The sequence below is a fragment of the Aspergillus nidulans genome, chromosome VI, assembly GCF_000011425.1.
Source record: "Aspergillus nidulans FGSC A4 chromosome VI".
In the NCBI taxonomy this organism is placed as follows: Eukaryota; Fungi; Ascomycota; class Eurotiomycetes; order Eurotiales; family Aspergillaceae; genus Aspergillus; species Aspergillus nidulans.
The window spans coordinates 2,128,497-2,143,770 of record NC_066262.1 but is presented as its reverse complement, the minus strand read 5'-3'; the positions used below and the strand labels follow the sequence as shown (position 1 = coordinate 2,143,770).

The window sequence follows — 15,274 nt, the reverse complement described above, 5'->3', positions numbered from 1 at the left end:
CTGGTAGAGGCCGGAGGCCTCCAACCAGTCTTGATTGCCTCCTGTCGTATCGCAGCTTATTTATTTATCCCGATCCCCCACCTCAAACCCAGCATTCTCCTGATCTCGAACCAGAACCACGTCACATACCTACCGTACCAATCTATCCACCCTCCTATAGACAACACTTAACCGGCGTCTAACCAAATATGACTCAACACGAGACAAATGCTCCTATCGTATCACATGGCCGTGGAGGTTTGTATTCATCGCCTGCTTCAGCCCTACCCCGCCTTTGTCCCTGTACTCCACGCAGAACCAGCATGCTCAACTGACATTCATCGTAAGGCCAGGGAAACATCGGTCCTGATAGCAACGAGTACGTCCTTATCCCTTCCACAGCCATAGGACCAAGCACTAACAAATCAAGGTACGTTGACGGCGGAATCGTCCGCGAAGGGCCCGTTGGCGACCAAGGCGATGGCGCTTATTCCGCTGGTGTAAGCTCTTTCCCATTCACATCACCATCCATATAAAGGCATTTTCATTTGCTCGCGATACTAATGAGACCCGCAGCGTGGCGGCGCCGGAAACATCGGTTCCCCTCACGTAAAACCCGCGAAACAGCCTCACGATGTCGAATTCATCCCTGAAATCTCAGTCCGACAGTCCATGGATGGGGATTATCATACTGGGGTATGTATCTAGGGTTATATTTGTCAGTTATGGCAGTCACTAACGGTGCCTATTTCGGTGATATAGCGCGGCGGCCAGGGTAATGTGCATCTAGATCCTCAGCACCAGAAGGCTAAGGAGGAGAAAAAAGAGGAGAAAAAAGCCAGCCTTGCGCATGAGGGCCTGGCAGATAAATTAAAGCATAAGATTTTGGGGAAGAAGTGAGTGATTCGCTCGTCTGCCTAGGATCTTCCCGTCCTAGGTCTGGATTATGAGGAACAACCCGGAGGGAGGGCTTTTGATTTTATCTGTTTTGCTGCTGCTTTGCTTCCCTTGGCTGGGTAGGAATTGCAGTTTTTCGTTTGTATTGCTTGGATTTGGCTTCGATTACCCCTGACTGAGTAATGTCCTAGATAGTGCTTAAGCTATGATGAAATGCAATCCTAGTGCGCGTTGCGAGTATAAAAAGAGCGCAGATAATAAACGTTCCATTATAACGTCAGCAATGCAGGAGTAGGGTTCAGCGCGAACCAGTAGAGAGTAGTTATTCGATTTAATCCACCTTACACGGGGGGGCTGTCATGCTTCGTAAGTACATAACCAATATTATTCACATATATCGTAATCTCATAGTCGTCAATACACCACCTAGTAGATAATCCTGCGAGCCAGATCTGAAACAAAGTGATGTAACCCCGCAGTTTTCAGTTAGAGAACAAATAAACGCCGTGCATTAACGCCCAAGAAATTCAAGTCGAGAACGCTGGAAGGAGTAGTGCGAGTGGGAAGAGAGAGCATTAGAGTGAAAACAGGCTAGCTTTTGGTAAACGTCCGCTTGAACCAGCTCTTACGTTTTGTACCGTTATCGCCTGCGTCGGAGGAGACGCTCTGCTGTTGCGACTTGCGCTGGAGATGGCGTCGACCAGCGACAAGCTGAGGGTTTTGCGGGCCACCGACAGGGCCACCAAAATTTGGATCATGGGCAGGTTGTGCCGCAAAATCCTGTCCGTATGGAGCCTTTCCAGCCACGTTGGGAGCAAATGTTTCGTCGTTGATATTCGGCCCGGCGCCAAATCCCTGGAAGCCATAGTTGTCCGCGATTGTTCGCTCCTGCTGCTGCTGCTGCTGCTGCTGCTGAAACTGGTCAAATGAACTGTTTATCGAGCTTGGATCGGTCGAATTGGCCCACTGATCGGGAGTGCTGCCAGAGCCGGAAGGCGTCGCAACGGTAACGTTGTCCGACGACTTGAAGTACCCGCTTTGCGCGTATGAATTCTGATTATATCCGCTTTGTTGGCTGGAGTATGAGGGTTGCTCGGAATGACCTCGGGGATATTGACGCGGTCGCCGCCCACCGTTTTGGTTATATGGATAGTAGCTTTCCGGGGGTCCGCCGCTATTATAATAACCGTTTCCGTTGTCCATATAACTGTTCGGTCGCGAATGGCTTGGGCGGCCGTTATAGTATCCGCGATCGTTGTGTTGCCGAGTTTGCCCGTTCGAGTATGGGTTGTAGTAGCTACTACGTCTACTGTAGTCGCCGCCATCTTCACCTGCACAATCAGTAACCGATAGTAAGCCCGGAAATAGAGGCTTACCTGTTTGCGCGTAAGATGCAGGGCGACTAGTATATTGCCCGTAAATGGCCGCCTCGAATGACCGAATTGTGTCTAAAGGGCGTTCGAATCGGGGTCGCGTAGGATTAGAGAGGTCGGGGTCGGCTGCGAAAGTCAGTTTTGGATAAGAATAAAAAGTGCTTGGAAAACATACTTATAATGTTGCCATACTGGTCTTTGTGCTGCATAGCCCTGAGGCTACCCAGGTTTGACTTTTCAAGAGCAACCAAATCTGTAGGGCTGGTCAGCAACTCGAAAGACGGCGTCGGCGTCGTACTACATACTCGGTTGCGCCTCGTTTATAGCAAGCATTGGGTCAGCTTTAGTTTGTAAACTCCGTCTGTGTTTTTCTTCAGAAGTCTCAGTGAGGGATATTTTATGGCCCGAGCCGCTGGAACGATGGGTTTTCTCTGATCTGTCGGACCTGCCGCTGGAGCTGAAACCACGACTGCGCTTGGAGGGCGTCGGGGACGTGGGCTGGGGGGAGACCATTTTTATGACGAAAACTAATCCTTAGCGGCCGATAAAGCAGGCTGGGACTTGGAGCTGTCGGACCCGTCACGATCGCCCGTAGTGGAGTGCAGTGATAGGGACTGTGTGGAAACCGCCAAGTTAAGTGGGTTGAACTGACCGACTAGACCAACTGAAATCAAGTTCCCTGCTCGAGTTGGATATACACTTCTAGCACGTTGTGAGACAACAAGAGGGATCCGTGCGCGATCGAAGGCGCCAACAAACTATCGAGTATGATTACCAGGACCATCCACAGAGTGCAGACGAATATCTACACCATACAGAGATTCGAAAATTGAGTCAATGACGTTTGAAACGATAAAAATAGTCGAGCCAGCGCGAACGTGGGCACGGTAGAAAGGTGGAGGCAGGAAATTAACGCTACGACGACTTGTCAGCCAACGAGAAAAAGATGGTTGGGGCTGGGGATCGACGTGAAACAGGAAGATGGAGACTAATTGCTAGGACGAGAATGGTTAGTTACCTGGTCTGTCAAGAACCCGTTCAAGATAGAAACAAAGTCGATGAGAGCAGAGGAAGCGCCGGACGAAGACTGAGTAGCTGACGGGGGAGGACGGAGACAAAAGACAAAGACGGAGGAGGAAGGTTGATGCCTTTTGAACAAGCAGACCGGGCGATTTGACGACCAGCGCCACGCAAGCAGCACCAGAGGTCAGCCAGAACCCCTCCTATCACCATCAACCGGCCTTCTGGAATGGTCTTTTGATGTTCAACCGGCCATTGATTGGGTTTCAGAGTCTCTGCTACCGAATTCTTTTTTGGCAGTCCTCGGCAACTATGGTTCGAGGTTACGACTGCTCTCCACACTACACGGTTTGGTCCATGGGACTCCCTTCGCGTGTCAGGAACGAAGGACGACCAAACACAACCACAGGCTGAACTGATGGCTTCTATGGCGTCTAAGCTCTTGAGCATCTGAGCTAGCGATCGCTGGTGTGACAACTGTGCAACCGCGAGCGAAGGAAATACAGGACTTTTGGGCAAAAAAAAACAAAGCACACCTTCAGCACGCGCCGTGCTTTTTCTCTCACGGGCAATCCCGGGGCTTCCCTATTGGCCTTATTTGCCACTATGATGCCAGGTGCGGTCCAGATTCCAACCTGTACAATATCGTTCCCAGATTGCTTCGGTTCAACCTCCGTTCGCTGTCCGCTAGCCTCCAGCCTCGGCTTATGGAGAACGTACTCGTGATTCAACGAAGCTTAGCGTCGGCAGTTGATCACCAGTGCATGAACGGAGGAGCTGGCCCTGTCGCTCTGTCTGCCCTGAAAACATGGGATATTATCGATTCAGGCACCTTGTACCTTTATGGTAACTACCAGATTTCTGGCTTAGTGGCTCGATGTGTTCTTGCTGCCTCATGGTTCCCAAACACACCCCACTCTCCTGGGTTCCTCCACTCGCCCGTTGGCCTTGCCCGTTGACGTCGGGCGATCTTCATTCCAGTACCCGGTGGGTCGGTACTGGTATGGTGGGGGATGGCGCCTACCTTAATTCTCCTTAACTCGAGCTCCTCATAAACTGATATGCAAGGAGGGACAGCTGCAAGTCTTCTTTGTTTTGGGTTGATGGACTAGTCCAAGCTCATAGGGTCGCGAGCTGATCTTATCGGTTTTACGTCATAGTCAAGGGCATCTCTGTGGGTCCCTTCTCTACGTGCTAGTGCGTGTCTATTTGCGGTTTTGCAACATTCTTCATGAATGTGCGCTAGATACATCATACGATTGGACCTCTGATATCTGGTTGCTCTTCGACCGGTCATGATGATTCCGATATGCCGGTGACTTGTAAGGACCCGATTGGGATCGAATATGCCCAGCCCCAGAGTCAGGGCCTATTTACCGATGGATCCTCGAACGGATATATATTCTTCAGGAACAGGGCCGCTCTCTTTAGCACCAGCAGCGAAGATGCAGACATCGGATTTTACGACTCAATAACATGACATCAAAGAGGCCCCACAACCGAAAGACGCACTGTACTGCAAGACACGGGATCTTCATACTTCTAACTAGTACTGCAAGCTTCTCCTCTCGGTAATGCTCTTCGAAATTGGTTTACCTCCCAAATGTCCAAGTTGCATTGCGCATCTGGCCAAGTTGAGCCCCGGTCAATACATGACCAATAGTGACCTGCAGTTAGCCTGTTGCGCCTGCTCTTGACTGTGTAAAATGCATATATATTTCGGGGTTGGATAGTTGGCCTTGCGAGAGTATAGTGGTTCTTGTACTTACTAGGTAGATACGTATCATGCCCAAGCCGCTCGACTGAGTGCCTAACGAAATGCCTTTACTTCTCTCATTAGTATGCTAGTACGTGCTGGTGCCTGGTAGGTCTCAGTAATCCTATGTCCTGCCCATATTGAGGATTCATGTGACAAACTCGCACAGGGAATCCTAGATGTCTCCGCCCTATGTCGGATAGACAACATGTACAACAGAGGCAGAGAGGAAGTCGGGCGCACTAATGTGCTTTAATTGCGGTCTACTTCCTTTACAAGGTCGGGTTTGTTCACAGGTTTACATATGAACGTCGACAGTTGCAGTATATCCATTTTGTTCGCAACTGCTATGGCTGATATGGACAACCGGTTACAACGAGAATACAATAATGCCGTGGTTCCAATCGAAATCACGCAATAGCCAGATACATAGTATGGACAGTGCTTGTTCTATGTGCCTTGTTTCATCTCTGTCAGGCTCTACGGCTCATCATTCTTATACCGAATTCGTCGACACGGGATAAATCGACCTAATCCCTGACTGCCTCCATCTAGAAGCTTGCTGAAGCCTTACTACTCAGCCCAGGCGGGACTGCTTCATGGTTCTCTAAAATGTAAATGCTATTATGAGCCCAAATGGGATACCCGCGGGGTGTCTCAGTGCAATATGGGGCGGCATCTGTTCACGAGTTTAATGGCAGAAGTATGGGATAAGATCAAACTGCTGGCCGGATAAGTCGCGTAAGGGCATATCTCGATTAGGCAACGAGGGCACACTTGGAGGAAATGAGTAAGGACTGCGGCGGAAGAACATGGACTCAGATGGCGGAATAAATGGTTTAGCCGAGATGAATTGTCTGGATTGTGTGTTCATGAGCGTCAAATAATACACTAGAGCCCTGCCGTCAAGACAACCCACGGCCACCTGGTCAAAAAACAAGCATGCCGGCTGGATGTCTATTAAGATGAAACAGTAACCATGTGTTACAGTAGACAAGAGATCCCATTTTATCTTTTTATTTTGAGACTCGTAGGGCTGGGCTGTCCGGCCCTGCCTCTCCCATGATCATTATCAACCCACTAACTCCATCGCAACCTGGGCTCATCCCGCCGACTCCTTGCCTGACCGTCTGCGCAAAGATTCCGGAGTTGTGCCGCGGATATATGAAAAACAACGGGGCGTTTAGATGTTGGAGGGGTAGAGCATGACACGGACAGTAGCACCGAAGGACTTTGCGGGAAGGTTGTGACGGAACTGTGCGCGGACAACGCCGGAGTTGCCTGTTTCTTGTGTTAGTTACTGCCATCCTCGTCTCGCGGTTCAACCCAAAGGCCGAATTGCCGAATCGTTGACGTACCGTGAGGGCGGGTGACCTTGCCCCAGATCACCCGGATGTTGGAGCCCCGGACCTCACGCTTAGCCCGGTAGACGAAAGCGACCTTCTTGCCCAGGTAGAAGCTGTTCCTGTCTTAGCATCCGATCCAGATACCCAGTCCATAACCCGAATTCACTCACTTTGCGGCCTCAGTGTTGTCAACACCGTCGATCTTGATCAGACTGTTGTGACTATGTCAGAAACCTGTAATTTCCCCAATTCTCGCTGCTCGGATCGGTACCTGGTGTTGGGGTTGACAGCGCGCTTGGAGCGCTGGTAGCTCAGGTGGCGACCCCTAAAAAACACTCGTATTAACCTCTGCTCGTTTGAGTCTATCCCATGCTTCATCCACGATTAACGATCGAAAGCGATTTGGTGATCGAATCTCGTTCGGCAAAGGCGCGGCAACAATAGATATGGCGCAACTTACTTAACGTAGACTATAAGCAAGAAAATATGTTAGCAAATTCAAGAAATCCGAACCTCCAATACCGAATGCTCGCGCATCTCAATTCTCAACCTCCGGATTGTCGCCATCATTTTTGACTCCAAGGGCGTACTCACGTCTGTGACCGTGTTCGGAAGGCATTATGACGGTGATTCTGAGCGGGCAACACAAACAAGTCGAGAGGTTGTCAAAATGACCCGCAAAAGTCGTCCGGGTTGTCGTGGTTGTCGTCGCTTCGGTTGGAGTTCTGAGACGCACAATGGCCACCAATTTGCCGTGTGTTCGGCGCGGCTCGCCCTAACCCAAAACGGGACGCTTAGCGAGTTCCCCCGAGTTGCCCCAGGGCTGTTGGAAGTCCCGTGATGCAAGTCACATGGCTGCTAAACTAAACTTTTTTGGGAATTCTAGGATTATAGTTATCCCATCCCCGAGATAATCAAGGCTTCTCTTCTGATGTTCTGGAATTGTGGCTTTCTCAGACCCCACTATGTCACCATTTTTACCGTCGGGCTTCTGTAGTCCGAAAGCTCCCCAGCTGACACTCCAGAGAGCAGTCAACCCCCAAATGGGTGAGCGAGAGCTCCATCCTTGTGCAGATTGATAAGGTACTCGGCTGATACAGTTTCAAAGACCAGGCATGATGGACGACGTATTTTTAATCTTGCTTGAGAATCAAAAGCCTCGGCGTCAGTTCTCGGTCTCTTCACTCGTCCGACCCTGGTAGGTAGTACTCTATTGATATGGCAACAACTTGGATCTGTACCGCCATCGCGGCAGCAGTGGAGCAAACAGTTTTGTACTCCGTAACCGTCAACCACACCTTCAAGAAGATCAGACCGAAGGCCTGATTCGGAAAAGCTGCCCCACATAGATTTCGGTAACCGACCCTGAATGCTTCCTCCTTCCCCGTGAAGCATGCGTATCCTTATAGTTCTCCGGATGTCGTATATGTGATCCGGAAAAGGTGCTGAGGTACTGTTACACCGAAAAAAGCAAGGAGACAAAGTGCCGAGAAACGGAGGTTGAGAGAGCTAGTGCGACTGTTCTTGAAGCCTCAATTCTGTTTAAGCTCATGGTACCTCAAGATCCCAGCTCTTAACTCCGGAGGAAGCTGGCCCGAGTGATGCACTTGGTCGATCACGACGGATAAGTTTACGGGAAAATAGAAATCCGTAACGTTCGTTCTACATGACAAATGCGCCGATCGACCCCGCGGACAAGGCCCGGCTGATGGTTCGGATGGATGCGCCCTCTTATCATCAAACATTATTCGTGTATCGATCGACTTTTAGTTCAAGCGCCGTCTCGGTGTACGGCAGTTCGTTATGCGACACATGCTGAAGGGATCCTCTGCAGAGGAAGGACGAGGCTCCAAACACTTGCAGTGGCGCGGCGTGACTCTGACGACACTCTGTACTACAAGCTGCTTTTCACCAGTCTCTGAGGTCTTTGAGGATGATGGATGTGACATGCTTATTATCGATTACACGTGGTCAGCGTCGGAGGTGGTACAATCCCCAGGGCACATGATAAAAACCTGGCGGTATCGCATCAATATCAGTGGTATCAAGCTGGTGCAGCTCCGTGGAGACGTTCTGATTTCTCAAAGCATTTATAACATTAAGTATACGGGCCCCTTCCCGCGGACATGGCGTGGCCCTGGGGGTTTGCCAAATCTAGAGTCAGGTCTTGGGCCGTGCTAAATGAGGGGTAGTGAAGTCGATTGGCGTAACAGTGAACCGTAGTTTCTTTTTCCGTCTATAAGATGGTGTCGTGCCAGACCGAAGACTGCGCGGGGTTAAGCAGATTATTGCCATGCGACTCGATGCGAGGGTCAGCCGTCCATGGATGAGGGCTGGCGGTGGAGCTAGCTATTCGGTTGAGATCCTTGACTTGGCTCCTGTATTCGGATAAATTGATTTGTAAGGAGACATACAACGGCCCAAGGATTAGATACGTATATATGAGGGGCGACAGAACAATATCAATGTACTATTCTCTGATGGCGTTGGGGCAATGGAGTCGCGGCTAGAGCTATGATATAAACCCACTGTCATCGCCCCAAGTAGAGTCAAGTGTAGTCGTACGGATAGCTCAGTTCTGCTCTCGAAACCGATCTCAACGAAGTTAGGATAATCAATTAGATAACGGCCAATCACTGCGATCCCCTCAACAAGACAATGAAGGATGACTCCCACGGGAGCATCGGCATCAGGTCCATGTTCAAGCATCATCGCAGTGGAAGACAGAAGCCCGGCCACACCTGCGACCCACCCAACGCGACTGGGAGTCACAGAAAAAAAGCCCATAATTCTTAGCAAGCAAGCAATTAAGCAGTCGCCGGGACTCCGTAGCTCGCAGTAGCCCTCACGGTGTTTTAAAACGTAGACTGCTCCTCCGGCACTGACGGTAGGGGATTTTTCCAACAAACCTCTTTCACCCCTCTCTCAGAAGCTCACCTCCCTCAATACACCATCTTTCCCTATTGAAGGACAATTCCTACCCCTGTTTACACTGAATATCCTTTTTCCCTTGAATTCCGACCTACATTCCGCCCGATAAGATGTCCGCCACGATAGCCCGCGCCGAGGAGCAGCAGAATGGGAGGTGAGTATTTCCACTAGATTACATCACTGCCCCTCCGTGCCTCCCAGCTAGCCCGCCCGTTCACCTCACTTTCAAAAAGAGCCCCGTCCAGCTGTTTTCTCCGCAACCTACACGATCGCTTCTTCACTTTACACCTGGAAAGTTTGGAATGGTCAATTGACCTCTGTTGGACATTTCTGCATCTGAACGCTTTTCCGATTACGCCCAACTTTTTTTTATCGAGCTTTCGAGTTTCTGCCTTTTCGCTGCTAACATGGATGGTCGGCGCAGCACTGTCGAACTCAAAGATGACACCGTCATTGTCGTACTAGGTGCCTCCGGGGATCTTGCAAAGAAGAAGACTGTTCGTAAATTCCTGCCTTTATTTTCTTAATTTTGCCCCGCATGAAGCTGACACTTAGGCAGTTCCCAGCTCTTTTTGGCCTTGTACGTTGTTGCCGATCCCCGGCATTTGTTTTCATGTTTCATGCCTAACCTTCACGTCCAGTTTCGCAACAAGTTCCTTCCCAAGGGTATCAAGATCGTCGGATATGCCCGGACACAGATGGACCACAATGAATACCTTAAGCGAGTGCGCTCATACATTAAGACCCCGACAAAGGAGATCGAAGAGCAATTGAACAGCTTTTGCGAGCTTTGCACATACATCAGCGGCCAATACGACCAGGATGACTCATTCAAGAACCTCGCCAAGCACCTTGAGGAGATTGAGAAAAACCAAAAGGAACAGAACAGAGTCTTTTACATGGCGTTGCCCCCCAGCGTTTTCATCACAGTCTCAGAGCAACTAAAACGCAACTGCTACCCCAAAAATGGTGTCGCTCGTATTATTGTGAGTTGGATTGCCGTCCAGGTGAACGGAAGGGAAGAAAAGGCTAATCGGGTTTTTGTCGGGTTGTAGGTCGAGAAACCTTTCGGCAAGGACCTCCAGAGCTCTCGTGATCTCCAGAAGGCCCTTGAGCCCAACTGGAAAGAAGAAGAGATCTTCCGTATTGACCACTACCTCGGCAAGGAGATGGTTAAGAACATCCTTATCATGCGCTTTGGCAACGAGTTCTTCAATGCCACCTGGAACCGCCATCACATCGACAACGTTCAGGTAGGACCAACTCCCAAACTCTCGCGTCATAGCGCATCGCTAAGACAGTTTATTGGTATAGATCACGTTCAAGGAACCATTCGGTACGGAGGGCCGTGGAGGTTACTTTGATGAATTCGGCATCATCCGTGACGTTATGCAGAACCGTATGCTTGCCGTGTCCTCTGGTCCGACGACATGCTGACATGAATTTTTTAGACCTTCTGCAAGTTCTCACACTGCTTGCTATGGAGCGACCCATCTCTTTCTCCGCCGAAGACATCCGTGACGAGAAGGTAAAGTAACTCGCAAGAGGTTACTCTAATGATGCTAATCAATTGTACAGGTTCGCGTCTTGCGCGCCATGGACCCCATTCAACCCAAGGATGTCATCATCGGCCAGTACGGCAGATCACTAGATGGTAGCAAACCCGCATATAAGGAGGATGATACAGTGCCACAGGACTCTCGCTGCCCCACCTTCTGTGCGCTGGTCGCTCACATCAAGAACGAGAGATGGGATGGTGTTCCTTTCATCATGAAGGCGGGTAAAGGTATGCAGACCTGATACATGCCCGAGATGTACCATGCACTCACCATCTCTAGCCCTCAACGAACAGAAGACCGAAATCCGTATTCAGTTCAAGGACGTCACTTCTGGCATCTTCAAGGATATCCCCCGCAACGAGCTTGTCATCCGTGTCCAACCCAACGAATCTGTCTACATCAAGATGAACTCGAAACTTCCTGGACTTTCCATGCAGACCGTGGTTACTGAGCTGGATCTCACCTACCGTCGTCGATTCTCCGACCTCAAGATTCCTGAAGCCTACGAATCTTTGATCTTGGATGCTCTCAAAGGAGACCACTCCAACTTTGTCCGTGACGACGAGCTCGATGCTAGCTGGAGGATGTTCACTCCTCTGCTCCACTACCTCGATGACAACAAGGAGATCATCCCTATGGAATACCCCTACGGTAAGCCGAAGCTTGTAGATTGACCTCTTGGGTTTCGCCGCTAACGAATGCTCCTAGGTTCCCGCGGGCCCTCCGTTCTTGACGACTTCACCGCTTCCTATGGCTACAAGTTCAGTGATGCTGCGGGATACCAGTGGCCGTTGACGCACACTACGCCTAACAGGCTGTAGAGGTTGTAGTTGTATAGGGGAACTGTTTGCAAGGACAAGAGCGTCTGGGTTTACGGCGTCTATCGTTTTGAAAGGAAAATGAGAGCTTAATGTTAACACGACTGGTATCTATCTAAAGATGACATGGAGTCATGTGAAGCTACATGATTGGGCTGAGCGGCTGTTGATTATAGTTATGCTATATACAACCAAGCATTTGAAATCCGACACGTTTCATGTTTGCAAGACCCCTGACCATTAAGTGACACGATACTGCAAGTAGGATAAACTTCGCACTCGTAATGAGGCTCAGGCCTATGCTTTTAGTGGGTGGGTCACTTAACGCCCGGACGGGAAAATTACTGTACGGTCGGGAGTTGACTAGCCCGCATGCAGCCTGGCCCTGGCCCTGGCGCTGCACCATCAACAACAGCCCGCCCGTTTTCTGACCGTATACACCTTTGTCCTTCATTATTGTTCCCCCTTCGCGTTACCCCCCGGTCTATACACTCGCTTTCAGCGGCTATACCAAAAGATCTCAACTATCTGCCCTAGAATTCCGCGCCCCTGGACTCGCAATCTCTTCGAAACGCCCGTGCGCACCTTGATCTCATTTATCCACATTCTTGATCGCTATTTTTATCCCCTTTATAGCTCCCTAATCGTGAGACAACCGTCCAGGTCCCCATATCCCCGGAAATTCGTCAAGCATCGCCGGCCCAGTGTGTTGTCCCTGCCTTGAACTGCAAGCCTAGCGACAGCGGACCTCGAGACCCTCCTGCGCAACGCAATCTCCCTTTGATCCTAGGCACGCGACCAGGTAACTACCGGCAGCTCATGGAAGGTTGAGGAGGACTGCGATAGACATGCCACAAGCTGCAAGATGGGTGGGCTCACCCTCAATCAAGGGACGGACGGAGTCCATGCGGATGGCGCTGTTGACCTTCAGCTTATTGGGGTTACAGTATGTACTATGATCTTCATCAACACTACTCTTAATCGAAATCTGTTGAATATCGATGTGTTTGTCCATCGTATGACTGACTCTGTCTTCCAATAGATTTACCTGGGGCATTGAGATGACCTGTAAGGATCAAATTCCTGACGAACATGCCTTTGACCATTCCTCTAATCACCTCCTCTTGCGATAGACTGCACTCCGTACCTCCTCCAACTGGGCCTCACCAAGTCACGAACGTCACTCGTCTGGATCGCCGGACCTCTTTCTGGGCTGGTTATACAACCCCTCATAGGTGTCATTGCAGACAGGTCACGGTCTAAATGGGGAAGACGAAGGCCATTTATGATTGGAGGATCATTGATTGTTACGGTGTGCTTGTTGGTGCTGGGATGGACAACGGAGATCGTCGGTGTCTTTGTCAAGGACGCGGAGAAAGTATTGTCGATTGTCTGAATTATTTAGTTACCATATGGCTGACTCCGCATCTTGTCCTAGGCTGCAAGCGTCACAATTGCTCTCGCCGTGCTCAGCATTTACGCTGTTGACTTCGCCATCAACGTCGGTGGGTTTTCCGACAACAATGAACATAAACGATTCTCTAACAGCATCTAGTACAAGCATGTGCTCGGAGCTTAATCGTCGATACGTTACCTATACCCTCGCAACAAGCTGGGTCCGCGTGGGGTATGTCGGCATATGTGTCATGAATCTAGGAGCGATGCTAAAAAACGGAAGCTACTAGGATGACGGCGGTTGGCCAGCTGATTGGATATGTAATCGGATCTATTGACACCGTCAGTATCTTTGGGACTGCTTTAGGCGACACCCAGTTCAAGCAAATGACAGTCATTGCTGCGTTGGCCTTACTGGGTGCGATAGCTGTTACGTCCTACTCTGTGAAGGAGAGAATATTAATCACCGCGAGGTACGTGATCTCCACACGGCACGGGAAGGCGACTACTGACGTTGATTCTGTAGAGATTCTGATGGGAAAGCCGGAGCTTTCCAGGTAGTTACGCAGTTATTCAGGACCACCATGGATTTACCTCCACGTATTCAAGCCATTTGCTGGGCGCAATTCTGGGCCTGGATCGGTATTTCCCTTAACGAAAGTCTATCAGGATAGAAGCTCACAATTTGTAGGTTGGTTTCCGTTCCTCTTCTACAGTACTACATGGGTTGGCGAGACCTACTTTCGGTACGAAGTCCCCAAGGACGCAGACCGACCAGTGGATATGCTGGGAGAAGTCGGCCGCGTTGGAAGTCTTTCACTAGTCGTCTTCTCCTCCATCACCTTCATCAGTTCCGTTCTTCTACCATTCTGCGTCCAGTCGCCAGATACTAAGCGGGCCCGGTTTACCCCACGGCCTCCTCCCGGCATAGCAGCCTTGCTCACAAAATTCATGAAGATACGCCCCGACCTCCAAACGACTTGGCTTATCTCCCATGTTGTCTTCGCAGCTACGATGATTTTTGCCCCTCTGGCCCGTTCCCGTGCCTTTGCAACCTTCCTCGTTGCTATTTGCGGCATCCCTTGGGCCGTCAGCTGCTGGGCCCCCTTCGCATTCATGGGCGTCGAAATTAATCGCCTCGCAATGAACCCCTCCCAAGCTTCTCGCCTCTCCGGCGTAACAATGATCACCTCCTCCTCCATCCGCTCAGGCGCGTACGGCGACCTCAACAGCTCGGATGCCTCGGAAATGGATGTTCTCCGGCTTAACCATCACGACCAAGACGATGACTCCGACGCCGAAGACGGCATCTCCAACATCCCCTCCACGGGCGAGCTTGCCGGCATTTACCTTGGCGTGCTCAATGTCTACACAACTCTCCCCCAGTTTGTCGGAACCTTCATCAGTTGGATTGTCTTTAGCATCCTCGAACCAGGGAGCACAAAGCGCGACGACTCGGCGAGCGACTCAACGTGGATGGACCTCGACAAGAGCACACCGAACGCCATTTCGATTTGTCTTTTCATCGGCGCTTTGTGTGCCCTTATTGCTATGGAGGCTACGAGGCGAATGCGGTATATTCTATAATGACGATCCGGTTGAAATTCTCCGTCTCTTCCCCAATACGCGACCAAGGCATTTGCTGTTCTTCTAATATCTTCCTCTTTTTGGTCTTCCTAATCATCCGCTATATATTTACTCCTGATTCCGCCCAGCGACATTTATAATTCGCTCGATACCCTGGATATACTAATGATTGTCCTTGCGCTTTTTGAAGCTTGACGCGGAACGTGTACGTATAATAAAGAGTTGCATTGTATGGATACTACATACGCATATGTTTACGCTTTGCACTATTAATCATATGTATTCTTGCTATCTCTATAATGTATACCACCGCGGAATTGCTAGGCTTGGAGTTTGTGATCTCGCCATCCTAAGAAGTCCCAATAAATAGGGCCTTGGGCTAATGCGCTAGTTGGAGGAACGAGATAGAGTGGTATGCTATCCAATGAGTTGATTTTTATTTATGTTTGGTGTATTAGGCATATAATTAGAAGATGAAATAGGAGAGGAATGGAAAAATAGCGATAGTCTGCTGAGGTAGGTACCTATTTTACAGATACCAAGTAGACACACAAAAGGAAGAAAAATCACAATAAACCAAGAAACACAAGGCAAAGACAAGAGGGGGAATATA

The 15,274-nt window shown here is 50.0% G+C and overlaps 5 protein-coding genes across 5 annotated transcripts, besides 1 other annotated feature; 3 read left to right on the top strand and 2 right to left on the bottom strand.

The window, feature by feature from the left end:
- Positions 1-15,274: part of a sequence feature (contig 1.51 915..1114266(-1)) that runs on past both edges of the window.
- ANIA_02978 (DUF3602 domain-containing protein) lies at positions 111-1,116 on the top strand. The gene is made up of 5 exons (XM_050612572.1): positions 111-237; positions 328-358; positions 410-479; positions 556-675; positions 742-1,116. The coding sequence occupies exons 1-5, from the start codon at positions 189-191 to the stop codon at positions 877-879; spliced, it is 408 nt and encodes a 135-aa protein (XP_050468481.1). The 5' UTR covers positions 111-188; the 3' UTR covers positions 880-1,116.
- On the bottom strand, positions 1,270-3,347 carry ANIA_02979 (uncharacterized protein). The gene is made up of 5 exons (XM_050612571.1): positions 3,268-3,347; positions 2,555-3,164; positions 2,425-2,502; positions 2,253-2,375; positions 1,270-2,207 (listed from the first exon to the last, which is right to left on the bottom strand). The coding sequence occupies exons 2-5, from the start codon at positions 2,760-2,762 to the stop codon at positions 1,468-1,470; spliced, it is 1,149 nt and encodes a 382-aa protein (XP_050468480.1). The 5' UTR covers positions 2,763-3,164; positions 3,268-3,347; the 3' UTR covers positions 1,270-1,467.
- Positions 5,867-7,081, bottom strand: ANIA_02980 (60S ribosomal protein eL33). The gene is made up of 6 exons (XM_655492.2): positions 6,966-7,081; positions 6,832-6,841; positions 6,643-6,696; positions 6,542-6,583; positions 6,384-6,484; positions 5,867-6,306 (listed from the first exon to the last, which is right to left on the bottom strand). The coding sequence occupies exons 1-6, from the start codon at positions 6,988-6,990 to the stop codon at positions 6,209-6,211; spliced, it is 330 nt and encodes a 109-aa protein (XP_660584.1). The 5' UTR covers positions 6,991-7,081; the 3' UTR covers positions 5,867-6,208.
- Positions 9,292-11,904, top strand: ANIA_02981 (glucose-6-phosphate dehydrogenase gsdA). The gene is made up of 10 exons (XM_655493.2): positions 9,292-9,456; positions 9,727-9,799; positions 9,862-9,882; positions 9,944-10,288; positions 10,358-10,555; positions 10,617-10,701; positions 10,754-10,830; positions 10,881-11,088; positions 11,141-11,512; positions 11,570-11,904. Exons 1-10 carry the CDS (start codon positions 9,413-9,415, stop codon positions 11,680-11,682), a joined length of 1,536 nt encoding a protein of 511 aa, XP_660585.1. The 5' UTR covers positions 9,292-9,412; the 3' UTR covers positions 11,683-11,904.
- Positions 12,528-14,661, top strand: ANIA_02982 (putative sucrose transporter; the record flags this gene model as incomplete). Its single annotated transcript, XM_655494.1, has 8 exons — positions 12,528-12,625; positions 12,722-12,747; positions 12,915-13,057; positions 13,118-13,184; positions 13,228-13,306; positions 13,422-13,547; positions 13,601-13,716; positions 13,766-14,661. 8 exons carry the CDS (start codon positions 12,528-12,530, stop codon positions 14,659-14,661), a joined length of 1,551 nt encoding a protein of 516 aa, XP_660586.1.